The sequence below is a fragment of the Marmota marmota genome, unplaced genomic scaffold (assembly GCF_001458135.2).
Source record: "Marmota marmota marmota unplaced genomic scaffold, marMar, whole genome shotgun sequence".
NCBI lineage: Eukaryota > Metazoa > Chordata > Mammalia > Rodentia > Sciuridae > Marmota > Marmota marmota.
The window spans coordinates 11,634,121-11,647,143 of record NW_026000211.1 but is presented as its reverse complement, the minus strand read 5'-3'; the positions used below and the strand labels follow the sequence as shown (position 1 = coordinate 11,647,143).

At 42.9% G+C, this 13,023-nt stretch overlaps 1 protein-coding gene across 6 annotated transcripts in view; it reads right to left on the bottom strand.

Annotated features, from left to right (window-relative positions):
• The window catches only part of Acsl1 (acyl-CoA synthetase long chain family member 1), a 61,690-nt gene that overhangs the window by 34,222 nt on the left and 14,445 nt on the right, over positions 1-13,023 (bottom strand). For 3 of the 6 annotated variants that reach the window (XM_048791903.1, XM_048791901.1, XM_048791902.1), the window contains one exon: positions 9,299-9,525. In XM_048791903.1, coding sequence (XP_048647860.1) covers positions 9,299-9,493 — 195 coding nt within the window. In that variant the 5' untranslated portion in view covers positions 9,494-9,525. Of the gene's footprint in view, positions 1-9,298; positions 9,526-9,797; positions 9,898-11,209; positions 11,351-13,023 lie in introns of those variants that run through there. The other 3 variants (XM_048791905.1, XM_015486162.2, XM_048791906.1) reach the window with 3 other exon arrangements.

The window sequence follows — 13,023 nt, the reverse complement described above, 5'->3', positions numbered from 1 at the left end:
CCTACCTTGTAGGCGTGGGCGGCGGCTCTGTCCCTCTGCGGGCCACTAGGCTTGTTCTGTCGGTGGTCGCAGTTCTGCCTACTTTGCAGGCGCAGGCAGCGGCACTGCCCCTCTGCAGGCCTCGGGGGCTGTTCTGCCGGTGGGTCGCAGGCCCGCCTACCTTGCAGGACTGGTTGGCAGCTCTGCCCCTCCGCGGGCCACTGGGCCTTTTCTGTCGGTGGTCACAGTTCCGCCTACCTGGCAGGCGCGGGGGGTGGGGGGCGGCTCTGCCCCTCAGCAGGCCGCTGGGCCTGTTCTGTGGGTGGTCACAGTTCCGTCTACCTTGCCGGCGCGGGGGGAGGGGGCGGCTCTCGAATTTGTGGTTTTATAGTAAGCATCAGAAGTGTTTTCAACTTATGAAGCCACCAAAAAGAACCAGGGAAGGGTACAGAATGACAGAGAAGAGGGAAAATAAGGAAGAGTGAAAAAGAAGTAAGTGTACAGGGTGCAGAAGAGCCAACTGCCACAAATAACTCATGGCTCCTGGCCACTGACCCAACTCACGAGACTGTTGAGACTCGGCTAGAAGTACAGGTAGCCTGGCCAGTCCACAGTGAGGTCCTCCTGACACTCTGCTTAGGATGGAACACTCTGTATTTCCCATCAGGACATTAACTCATTCATGGCATTTCTCAATGGTATTTCTGGAAAAGCACAACTGTTTCCTATATTCTGCAGAGTGGTTCTCATGGCTGTAAATGGGGCAGATGTGATTCAGGGGAACAAGACACAAGCTTGTTCTGAAGGAGCCTAAGTCTTGCCCTTGAGTGACCAAAGAGACTCCAAGGATCCTTGGCTGAGAAGAGTACGGAAGAAGTCAAAATGGACAGGCAGGAGGAAGCCTGGAACCTGAGGAGCACAGGCTCATCCTACAGTCAAAGTCCTCAGTCTGGGGAGCACCTGGCACTTGTTAGGAAAGGGAATTACCAGGGCTGAACCAGAAACTCTGGGGGTGCAGTCCAGTAACTGGTGTCTCAATAAGTTTGTCAAGGATTCTGGTCCAGGTTAAAAGTTTGAGAAGCACCATCCTGGAGCCATTCTCCAACAGAGAAGTGGTGAAGGTCAAGGCAATGTTTTAGAAAGAGCAGGGAGTTCAAGCAGTATGTAGAGTAGGATGCAGGGAGAGACGAGAGAGAAACCAATGTACTAGACCAGGTTGGTAGGCAAAAAGAGAGAAGCCCCTCAGCACCAATGCATAGCATCTGACAGGCACCAGTATGTGGTAGAAGAGGAGGAAGGGGATCCAAGGGCTGAGAAGAGAGCAGTTCCATGCATGCAAATGGAAGGCCAGGGGCCAGTGGGTAGGTTTGAAGAAAGATACTGGGTTTAGCTTGGATATGGAGATAGTATCCCTTCAAGACAGGCCACCTGTCTTGGTCACCATCCCAATTCTCATTTTGAAAATCACTGCTCCAGAGGATCATTTTATAACAAACTTTTAGTTAAATAATCCTTTAGTTAGGTTTAAATTTTGAGTGGTATATAATCTTTAGGATTTTGAGAAACATGGAGATAAAACTGCCAAATCAAAGCTAAAGAAGTTAATTATATCCCCTGTTAACCTGAGGACAAGATATTTATGATTACTCTAATTAGCAATTAAACTAATTAGCAAAAGATTGAAAGGGAAGCAGTGAATGAGATGTATGCCCAAAAGAGGCACTAGCTTTGAGGCACAGGTAAAACAGGCAAAAAAGTTACAATGCCACTAAATTATAAGGCATGTACTGGAATTTTCAGAGAAGGGTAAGTGAAATGGGTGCAAGCACAAACAAGATTTTGTGCTTTGAAATTTGTTACTTTATGAAATAATCACATATTATGTTAAAGAATCATCATATTTTAAATTAAAGAAGTTTTGAGCTTTGAAGCTATCCATTAACTACCTGACACCTCTAAAAAAGTATAAAAATAAAGGCAGACACTTCTGAAGGCTGCTTCTAACTTGCAAAAAAAAAAAAGAATCATCATATTTGATGTGCATAAGTATTCCCATTCTTTTTGAATAAAAATGTTGTACAATACTGAGTATTTGCAACCTCAGTTACACCTACAAGCAGCAAGGACAGCACTTTGCCTGCCGGGAAGCATGGCTAAAACCACTGGAGCCCCCAGTGTCTTCACATGTTACGAAACAGTCACTTCAAAAGCAAGCATTTAATTACTAGGTTATCCAAGTCCACCTGGCTATTTCTAGGAACATCTATGGAAATGGAAAATAATTTAAGTGTGGCCTTCTGTCATAACCTGCTGATTGGAGGTTGGGGGCAGAGGCAATCAGTTGTGCTCAAGAAGCTAAAGAGAGCTAAGGAGACAGCTCTTACCAGTCATTAAGACTGGGAGTCAAGGAGATTATGGGGTTTTTATGCCTTCTGTTATAGGCCCCTTTCATGTGGTTACATAGTTTTTTCCAGTTTTAAAACAAAACAGGGTTCATTGAACACACTACAGCCAAGTCAGTGGTCACCATTATATTCTCCAACATATATATGAGCTAAGGTGCCTTGGAGGTCAGTCTCCCTGCATGCTGAATTAGGAAATAAAGGTTCAGGCTGAATTAGAATAATAAAAGTTCAAGTTCTCCTTCAAGGCAGGAAGGGAGAAAGCTAGGGGTAGGAAAACGATGAACATCTAAGGATCCGTTGCTCCCAAGACTAAGGCTCTTGCCAATACTTGATAAATAGGAACACTTGTTGACGAGTTATTCTGTGCACTTTCATATTTAAATGCAAAAGCAAATTACATCCCTGAGATTTCTCAGAGGCACAAAGGCCCAGGCTTTATAAATAGTGGTCTCACTCATACCAATCTACCTAATGCGTGTCTACAGGCCTTATTAGTATCAGGTAAATGCCTTATTGGGTTACTGTTGTTCATTCTCAAGAGAGGGTTGGAAGGGGGAGTGGGCAGGAAAAAAAAAAAAAAAAGAAAGACAAGGCAGCGAGGGAGGAAGGGGAAATGAGAGGAGTGAGAGGAGGAAAAGAAAGAAAAGGAGCAGTAAGAAGTGACTTCTAAAGAGATTGCTGACCACTTAATTTTAACACTACATCCCATCTTTAGGGGAAAAAGTAGCATGTGGAACCCCAGTCTGAGAGGTAAAAAGTGATTCTGTGCTTTTTCTGCATAAAGTATATCCCTCCTAGCATTTACATTTTATAGATCTCTTCCTCTGGCCAGGCTACCAACATTCGTTTCTTTTTATAAAAAAGAACAAAACTGCTTTTCTCTCCAGTGGCCCTTCAGAGGGGGTCTCTGGACATCAATTTCCACAGAGGCTCAAGCAACTCTAGATTCTGATGCAGCAGACCAGTTTTGCTTTGTTTTGCAGTACTGGGGATCAAACCCAGGGCCTTGCATGAGCTACACCCCCCATGTAGATGAGGTGTTTTAAAGGTTAGCCTATGGGCAAACCCCTCCACATCCCCCACAACAATTTCTGATAATGAGAAGGACATTTGGATGACACCTGGACTGTATGCTTCACTACAGAAAGTCACAGGGTAACAGTGAACCCCTGGGTTTGCTATCCACTACATTACTAGCAAACTTCCCAAGATCCTTTACTCAAGTGCAAACAAAGCTTCCCTGTAACAGCCAATGCTGGGTTTCCAATCATGCCTGCAGGAAGGTGAGTATTTACTGAGTACTCATTAAAAGCCAGTCACTTTCCAGATAAAGAAACAGTCTCAGGGAGACACTTTCCCTTTCTAGTCCCAGGTCTATGAAATAATAGAGCAGAGCTTCAAAGCTAGCTCAAGGGGACACCTGGTCAGGTAAGAGTTTTGCTTTGTGGTTGCAAGCAGGTTTCAGACTTGCCCATGGGTCACTCACCTGCATCCCTGAGGAGACGAGAGTCCAGATCACCATTGCTTAGCTGGGTATTTTGATTCTTCAACACTTTCCTCTAATTCTCAGAACTTTCTGTTCTTTCCACTCCTAGTTCATTCTCCAATTTCTAACTTCCTGAGCTCCCAAGACCCCAATCAGAGGATTTGATTGAGGGAAAAGGTGGGGTTGGTGGGGGGTAATGACGGAGCATAGCAAAATAGCTAGCTCCTCACCAGAAAAAGTCTGCCACTCACAGGAGGGACAATATCATCCTCCCACCTCAATGAAAGAGGAGAAAGTTTCAAGTCACAAAATCCAAGTGGCCACAAACACACAATGTTGGGAGGACTACCTACAGAATTCTTACCTGCCAGCCATTTAGAACGCACACGGCACTTTGCTTCACCTCTGCCTCGTCCACAGGGACCATATCTCCGACCCTTTGTCGCCAGCCTTTTGGATGTCAGTGTGCAACAGGGATTTTATCAAGTGGCACAGAGGAGGCAATGTTTGTCATTTTTTATTTGGCCCCGGTTGGCCCCATTTGGGGGAGACTGTTTAAAACTCAAATAAATATTAACAGCCTGCATTTCTGGGATTTATGTGTACATGTGTTCCTTGTTTAAGGAGTCCTGTGAGAAGTGGCATCATTTCAAAATCACACGGTGTTTTCAGACCTGCTTTATCATATTTCTGTACAGTGAACATTAGCTTTTTCTTCCTACTAAAGGGAACCCAGAAACAAACACTTCTTTAAAAATAACAATCAACCTCTTTCTTTCCTCAAATTCCTAAGACAGATACTTAATTCCCCAGTAGCCTGGTCTTGGCATGAAGACCAGAAACTCTGCCTCTGGCTCTCTCTAATTCCCGCCCCTCACCTGCAGGGCACTCACCCAGCTGCCACGGCTCCTGCTGATACTTCCTCCACCTAATCAAACCCCTAGTCACTTGCTAGAGTGTTTCTAAGTCTGCACAAAAATCTTATAAACACCTTACCTCAGTTTCCTATGAGTGTAGTTAAAAAAAAAAAAAAGTATTTTAGAAAGGCATATATATACAGCACTCGAAGAACACTCTCCATCCACCCTCACCATCCCAACTGCTAGGACTGCTTGCTGAAAATGCCCTCATATGTTTGAACACTTTTCAGGAAAACATGGCCAAGAACTCTTGGAATTTCCCAGGGTAGAATTAGGTAGTTAAATTTTTGCTCACATCTTTATTTGATCACCTGAACATTACACCATGATCAAGACAAAGGAAAAATAAGCTATGGGGGAATCTATGGTTACAAATGCTAAGTAAATGCTAAGATATAGACAAGATTGACGCTAGGAAGACTCCAAGTAAGAAGCCAAAGCACTAGACAAGAAAACCCTCTGCAGTCTCATTTGCACCTCTGATCAAAAATATATCTGAAAACTACTCGGACCCAAGGCCACCCAAAGGTGAGAATGCGGTTTCTATTTACCAATGACTACAGAAATATTAATAGATGGTGTCACATTTACAAACAGCAACAGAAATAACCAATGCAACAACTGTTCCTAACCTCCCTTGGTACTCACATGCTACCTTCCACCTGGATCAAACTCATTAGTCTAATGCCCCATCCTATGGCTGCCTTTGACACTCCTGCAGACTTCCAGGATGGCATGAGAGAGAGTCAGTGATACCACCATCCAAACCCATCTGCCCTTCTCTGACAGCTCCCTCTCAGGCTTGACCCTAAATGTCTGCTTCACAGTAGTATTTGATCCTGCCCAATTCAACAAGAGCTCTCCAGCTTAGAGCTGGTCCCCGATGCTCCAGTCCAGGAAGGCATCACCTTCTTTTCAGTTTATATCATCACTACCTCTACAAGCCTCTAGTGTGAGTTTTCATGAAAACTTATGAATCAATGACCTGTTTTCTTCTCTTAAAGAAATGACTTATGCCAGTTTACAAGTGGTTCTTTACATATACACCTGGGTATAAATTGTTCATATGGAAAAAAGTGATTCTACCAGCCACAGGGAAAAAAAATCATACTCCATAATATGCTTCATACATATCTTCTCAACGTGGGCTAAGAATTCTAACTCATGTTGCGGTGTGCATCTGAGTCGAGAGGTTTGTGGTTTGCCTGTGCAAGCCTTGGCATTGAGAAAACCTCCAGTGAGCTGTAACTTTTGGATTTTGAAACCAATACACACAGGGTAATACTATATTTAGTTTACTTCTTTCAAGTTCTTACCCGAGAATGACCAGTTTTAAGAAATGAAAACAGGTTATTCTCATTACTTAGTTCAAGGATGGCTCTCACTCTCTGCATGGATAGGAGTCCCAAGCAGTTCTTCGCACTGACCTATACATTTTCACAAGTGAGAGGCCTGTTCCATGGCTCCAGCCAATTGCGCCTTCAGATTCACCTGGACTGAACTAAACTTTCCTTATTCTCAGATCTTCCCTTGCTTGAGCCCTGGTTATTTATATTATACAGCTTTCAAACTGCTACAGTGAAGGCAATCCAACAGAGTCCCAGATCTTCCACTGACTCTATGGCATAACTTCATCTCTCTGGGTTCAGTTTTCTCGTGTATAAAATGTGAGTGTGAAATGAAAAGACTTTTAGGGAAGAAGAAAGCTAACATTTCCTGAAAACTTATTGTGGGCCAGGCAGACACTGCGTATCTGCACTGTCTTCTTAGCTGAAGGAGGGCAGAAGCCATCACTTCTGTTTTCCAGATGAGGTATATGAAGGCCACAAGAGTCAGGGGAACGTGCCCAGGGCTGTCTGGTCCAGCAGAGGAGACGGCCCACCCCTACCATGGCTCTCCAGCTCCCCAGTCCTTTCTGGCTCCAACATGCTCTCGTCCTTCCCTTAAGTGAAGCCACTAGGTCTAACCCCTAACCATGCCAAAAGGTTTCCAGGCGCGCCAGGGAAGAGCATCTTCACTAGGGGGGTCATGGCTCTTAATCTGACCAAGAAAACTAGACCAAAATAAACAGAAAACCTTGCACATTGAGTATAAAAGTGTTTTTAAAACAAATAAAGTCCACAAAGACTGCTTCCATCCTCTGCTCAAAGTTACAGAGCAGCAGTAAGCACAAAACTTCAGAGGATGGTGCTCCTCGCTGGCCAGCAGGGACAGTCTGGCTTCAGGTCACTGCTACGGGTTGGTGAGCTGTCACAGAATACACAGGCATGGGACTCTTGGGACAGGGTATGCTCAAAAAACCAGATGATGCTCAAAAACTTAAGAAAGGCTTCTGGACTCTTGGTCCTAAGCCCAGCTGCCTTGTGTGGGCTACAGTGTGGGTCTTCACTGCCTTTCCCGTATGGATCCGCAGCATGAGTGCTGACGTCCTCTTTATGACCCTGAGCTTCATTCAGAGGAAATTTAAAAGGTGTAGTTTACACAGATTCTCTGTGCTGCTGCTTTAAAAAAAATGGAGCTGGGAAACAGCCAGTGTGGGCTGTGAGGAGAAGCGGCCAAACCAAAAGTGCAGACTCCTCTTGTTTTCATATGCACGCAAAGCTGACGGGAAGAGGAGAGTGATAAAAACCCGGTGAGATGGGAATGGGCTGGTGAATGGCGCTCCTGGTTCTCAAAGCAGGAACAAAGCAACAGCATTTGTTCTGATCGTCAGTCCCTGAAATAGTTCCAGATTAACAGGATTTTCACCACTACCTTATGAATGAATGAAGCTCTTCTTTCCCTGCCATATCAAAGCATCTATAACTGGTGAACACCCCCCACACACACACACACACATTTTTGAAAGGCAAAGCAAGTTCAGTATCTATTCCTAAGACCTATGAATTCTGAAAATCAGAGCTCTATTTCTATAGCCACAGAGGGAAAAACAGGAAGTCTGTATACCGGATAGTAAAATTATAGATTTAATTTTCTTTCTGCTTATCTGGAGTTTTGAATTGTTCTACAGAGAACTTGTATAATTATTTTAATAAGGCACAACGACTTTATGCTAAGCTAGAACTTAAAAACCACATTGTAAATGCCCCTACAACTTCTCACATAATAAGAATTAGGCATTTCTTACACTTATTGCTAAATTAGAAATGTCTACCCTTGTCATTGCCAATACCCTTGCCACAGCGATGGCAGTGCCACCGAGGAATGCTTAAAACCTCTTAGGAAAAGTTAGATTCTACTCCTTATCCATATGTAATTAGCAGAGGTAAAATATTAAGCTACCTTCACCTTCTCAATAGGAATAAAATATAAAGCCAACTTTTCTCTACAGTAGTTCATTCATTCTATGTTTCTATAGATCTGGCATAAATTGGGTTGGTAGATGAAAATTTCATGTGGATGAATCTAAGAACTTGTCTAAAACAAAAAACTAATACTCACTAATAACAAAATGTTAGTAAGCAAGCCAGGGCTCTCTGCAGAAGGATACATATGCTCCTCCTTGGCATTCAGCTGAGAAAAAATGGGGAAGGCCTCTTATTCTACCTCCACACCTAAAAGTAATAAATGAGGGGATCCTGTGTTTCACCACATCCTTCTGCCTATGTGTTGAAAGTTATAAACACTGAAAATTGACCTAGGGAGAGGAAAGCTAGCGGCCACAAAGCAAAAAGCAGGTAAGGGGTCAGAGTGCCACTGAGAACTTGGCTGCTTCTTCCTTTTCAACCTTTCACTTTTTTCTAAGAACCCTACAAAGAGATGAAGAAGGCAAGGAAGGCAGAGCAGGAGCACTAAGAAAGAATCTTCCTGAAAGGGTCTTGAGGTTTCCCTGTACCTTCCCACCCATTAGCCCCTAAATGCATATGTTCTGATTTAATTTTCACAACTGGGAGGGCATGGCCTTCAGTTTGACCTGCTCGTATACAACTGTGACACTCAATAATTCAAGCTTGGGTGTCTCTTGAATGCTCTTATTTCTTCTTGTCCCATCCTAAATGTTGCAGCTGTTACTCTGACAAGTTCCCATGCTAGCCCTATGCTATGTGACATCCCAGTGTCCCTTTCAACAGTGTGAGGATGAGTTCCCAGTAGCAGATGTTACACAAGTGAAATTCTCCTTCCTGGAACATTTGTTTGACGCTCCCCTGCTAGAATGTAGTACCCCTGGGGACAGAGGCTGTCTTTTTACTCTTATAGAATTCTTCGTGCCTACACAGAGCCCAAGCCAGGCTGGAAACACAGTGTGATCTCTGGAACGCTCTTCTGCGACGGTGGAGAGATGACCGACTAACAACAAACACCTCTTCTGTCCCTGTGCCCTGAATTTTGGCTTCTCTTTTTACTATTACCAAGAACCTCTGTTTGTTGAACACATTTCTGTTTTACACAGTGTCCTCACAAACACATATTGGAATGTGACTATGATTTTGATATATCACCTTCAAAGGGCTTAACCAGTGGGGGCAATGCAGAAAAAACCCAGGAGGCAGGCTGGGCCTGTGACTTACCGGCACTTCCACTGACTGCATGGAGAGGTCACATGGTGGCTTCAGGGCTTTGGGCCTCGTGGCGTACCAGAAAGTTGTGATAGCTGCAAACGCTCCAAAGCCCATAAGTGTGTTGGTCGGAAGGGTGCGCACGTACTGCCGGATGTCAACCAGCTCTGGCATTCGAAAATACCGGAACAATTCGTGGGCTTGCATGGTCCTGTGCTGGTGGTGCCCTAGGTCGAATTCTGTCAGAACAGAAAATGTCACATTCATTACAGAGAGAAAGGATGCCTCACCAGAATCCCCAGAGGCTGTGGCATTCAGCCCACAGTCTAATAGCCCATGGTCCGGGTCGTTCCCTGGCTGTCAAATTTCATTTTTATAAAAAGAATTTAGGAATTCATTTCTGTTCCCTTTCTCCATTATCTTGTGTTTAAAAAAAGGAAAGAAAGAAAACAAATACATTATCTTGCTTTTATTAACCACACTAAAAAGATTTTACTCAAAGAATTCTTACCACAAGATGCTCAAATAAGTGGCACAAGTTTCTACTTTCTTCTGGGATATTACATCTCTGTTTTCTTCCACCTAATCGAATACACTCCACTCCCTTTATCAAGGCTAATGGGGACACAAATGCAAAGATCAGACAAGCCCAAACCACCTACAGTCTCAGAACAAGTTCCTCAACTGGTAAAACAGACCAATCCAAATTTCAAAAATGTCTCTGACCTTGCTGGTACTCTTCCCACCACAAAAGTGGAATATAAATGCTGGAAACCCACAGATGGCTATTCCGACTAGATCATTTTCTTTTATATTCCCAGGACATCATATCTAAAATAAATGAATAAATTGGTGTACATAAACTTTAAACCAAACACTGGAAATCTAGAAAGAGATTATCATATAGTATTTGAGAGAAAGTATAGATTAATATTTAAGATCCAAGATTCTGGAATTAAATCTGGCCTCTCCAGCTTGTTAGCTATATGATTTGGGACAAAATACATTAGCTCTCTGTACCTTAGTTTTTTGTTTGTTTGTTTGTTTGTTTTTGTTTTTAAATCTATAAATGGAGGTGAAAATAGTACCTATCTCATTGGACTGATTCAAATAAACAGTTTAGGATAATGCCATACCCCAGAAAATGCACAATAAATGGTAGATATTGCTATTATTTCCTCTACCGACAGTCTGTGATTAGTCCAGAAGACACAACAGTAAGTTACTCAGATGATAAAAAACGATGCTTGCCTACAGTCTGCAAACTTAAGAAGTCAAAACACACAGAAGAAAATCAGATGAATAGCTTGATAGATGTCAAAGCCTCAAACTTAATGTTACAGACGATTTATATATAGTCTAAAAACTAAATGTGCAGTACCGATAAATAAATGAGAATAATTCTAATAAGAAAACTGTTGATGAAGAACTATTCTGAAGATTGGCAGCAAAGGGAAGGAAATAATAGTAAATGAGCTGGAAGCCTTTTCTTTGGTAATTCCGATAAGTGTGCACATTGGCACTCTAAGTTCAGATGGTACTCGTGAGCTACTTACCATATATTTCCTTAAATAGCTAGGTTACAAGACTGAAAATATTTTTCTTCTCTTAAATATAGAAATTTTCTATGTAAACTCAAATCTATACTATTATATATTTTTTTTCAAAGAGTAGCAAAATATCAAGCTGCTTTTACTAACCAATAACGTCACAGGAACCAATATAATGCTTGGGCTACTATGGCTCTGGATAAGATGTGCATGCATGTATGCGCATGCACACACACACACAAACACAACATACACACAACACACACACAGAGGGAATGTCAAGGTTTAACATGACGAGAGAACGAACAGATAAGCCAATATCTTCAGGTCAAAACTCTGGAGAGAAAGCTCCAGCACTCACAAAACCACTCACCATCTGTGTCACCAACAGCTGACTGCTAGGTGACATACCACTGCAGAAACAGAAAAGGGCAGCAGGCTGGGGGTGGAGTGGGGGCTGGAGGCGCTCGGCTGGCGCTTGCCCGGCCTGCCAAGGTCTTTCAGGGCACTAGTCACATGCCGAGTCATACACTGCTGCCCAGTGGGCTAAAGGTAACTAGCAGACAAAATCCATACTTGACTTCTCAGGAGAACAGGGGGTGGAGGATGGGCCAATGAGGAGCTGGGAGCAGAGTCACCCCATTGCTCCACCCATGGGCAGGGACCGGCATCAGTGAGTGCGGCTGCCAGTACCAGTTCTGCAAACAGACACTGTTTTCTTTCTGCTCAGCTTCCCATCAAGAAGAGACAATGGGCATATATATATATATATTTTTAAAAACCACTGGAATGAAATAGGAAGTTGGGTGCTTGGTCTAACCAACATGAGACATACCCAGAAAGAAACAGATTGCTAAGAGCTCACTCAGCACAGACTTATTCTAGATGAATTCATAGGAATTGTGCTACTCCTGTCACTGTGCACATCTGAGCACCTAGGTTGTAATGGCACTGGGCTAGGAGTATTGAGGTGACTGTGCCAGTGGCCGGGTGTGGCCTTCAATGGGCTATCTAGTAGGGGAGACACAAAATTAAACAAGCAAGGTCCACCTGGCATCAGGGAGGGTCTTTCCAGACAAACTGTCCAAACAGTATTGCAACTCTACAATGACAACAACTTTAAAGTCTAATGTGCAAACTTGTCCTGCCCTCAAATCATTCCACCTTCCAGTTGTCTTCATCACCCTGCAGCACTTCAATCTGAAAAGTAATTATTCACCCCTTATAGCCCCCAACCCCAGGTCCTTCTCTCTTCTTCCCCCAAAGTTTCTTCAGTAATTCCCCACAAATTCTAGATTATGTGAATTCACAGGTGCTATTCAATAGAATCCCATCCCTGAGTGAGAAGAGCAAACAATTCCTTTCCACACAAAGACAGTCATACACAGGAGATTAATTTGTCCATTTTAAGCATCAGCAGCCAAGCTACAGTCTGCACTACACCAACAGGAAAGTTTAATAAGTCTGGGAAGAAAAAGTTTTTTAAAACTCTTCAGAAAACTGCAGATGACTGAATGGCTCACATGGAAGAGTATTTTATTAGATGCTAATCTGTAATGCTAAGCATTTAAATTCAGCCAAATTCCTACATTTAGTGGGTGATCATGATAAGCTATTGGAGGTTTTAAGCCATTCCGCTCAGCTGGCAGCCAGGTAACAAGCTGCAAACCAACTTCAATGAACAAATTGGTTAATACTGTACATGGGAAAACTATGTATAAAGAACTAAGACAATACCCCATTTTGATCCATGTGAAAAACAACTCTCATGGATGAAACAGACAACATAATCTTTCCCCTTCAATTCATCTGCTATTAAGAAAAAGAAAATGAGGGGCAATAAATAGCCCTGATGTGCTATAAGTGAACATAAACACCATGCCTTATGACTGAGGTTTAACAAGTCTCCAAGAAATATTCACGTACTTGCTAATAAATGGTTAAAACTAACGGATAGATTGTGTTCTTATTTCAATGGTGTTCTAGTAGGAGTTTTTTTTTTATTCTTTCAAAAGCAAATTTCCATATCGTCATCTAAAGAAGTTTATAGACCAGGCGTATAAATCATGTTGCTGCTATTTGCTAAGAATATGATTCAACTGGCTTAAAGGCTTAGGAAGCCGGTATTTCTCAGTTGAGAACACACAAGGCTACGGACAGCTAGCTTCTCCTGCTACAGCTACTCTT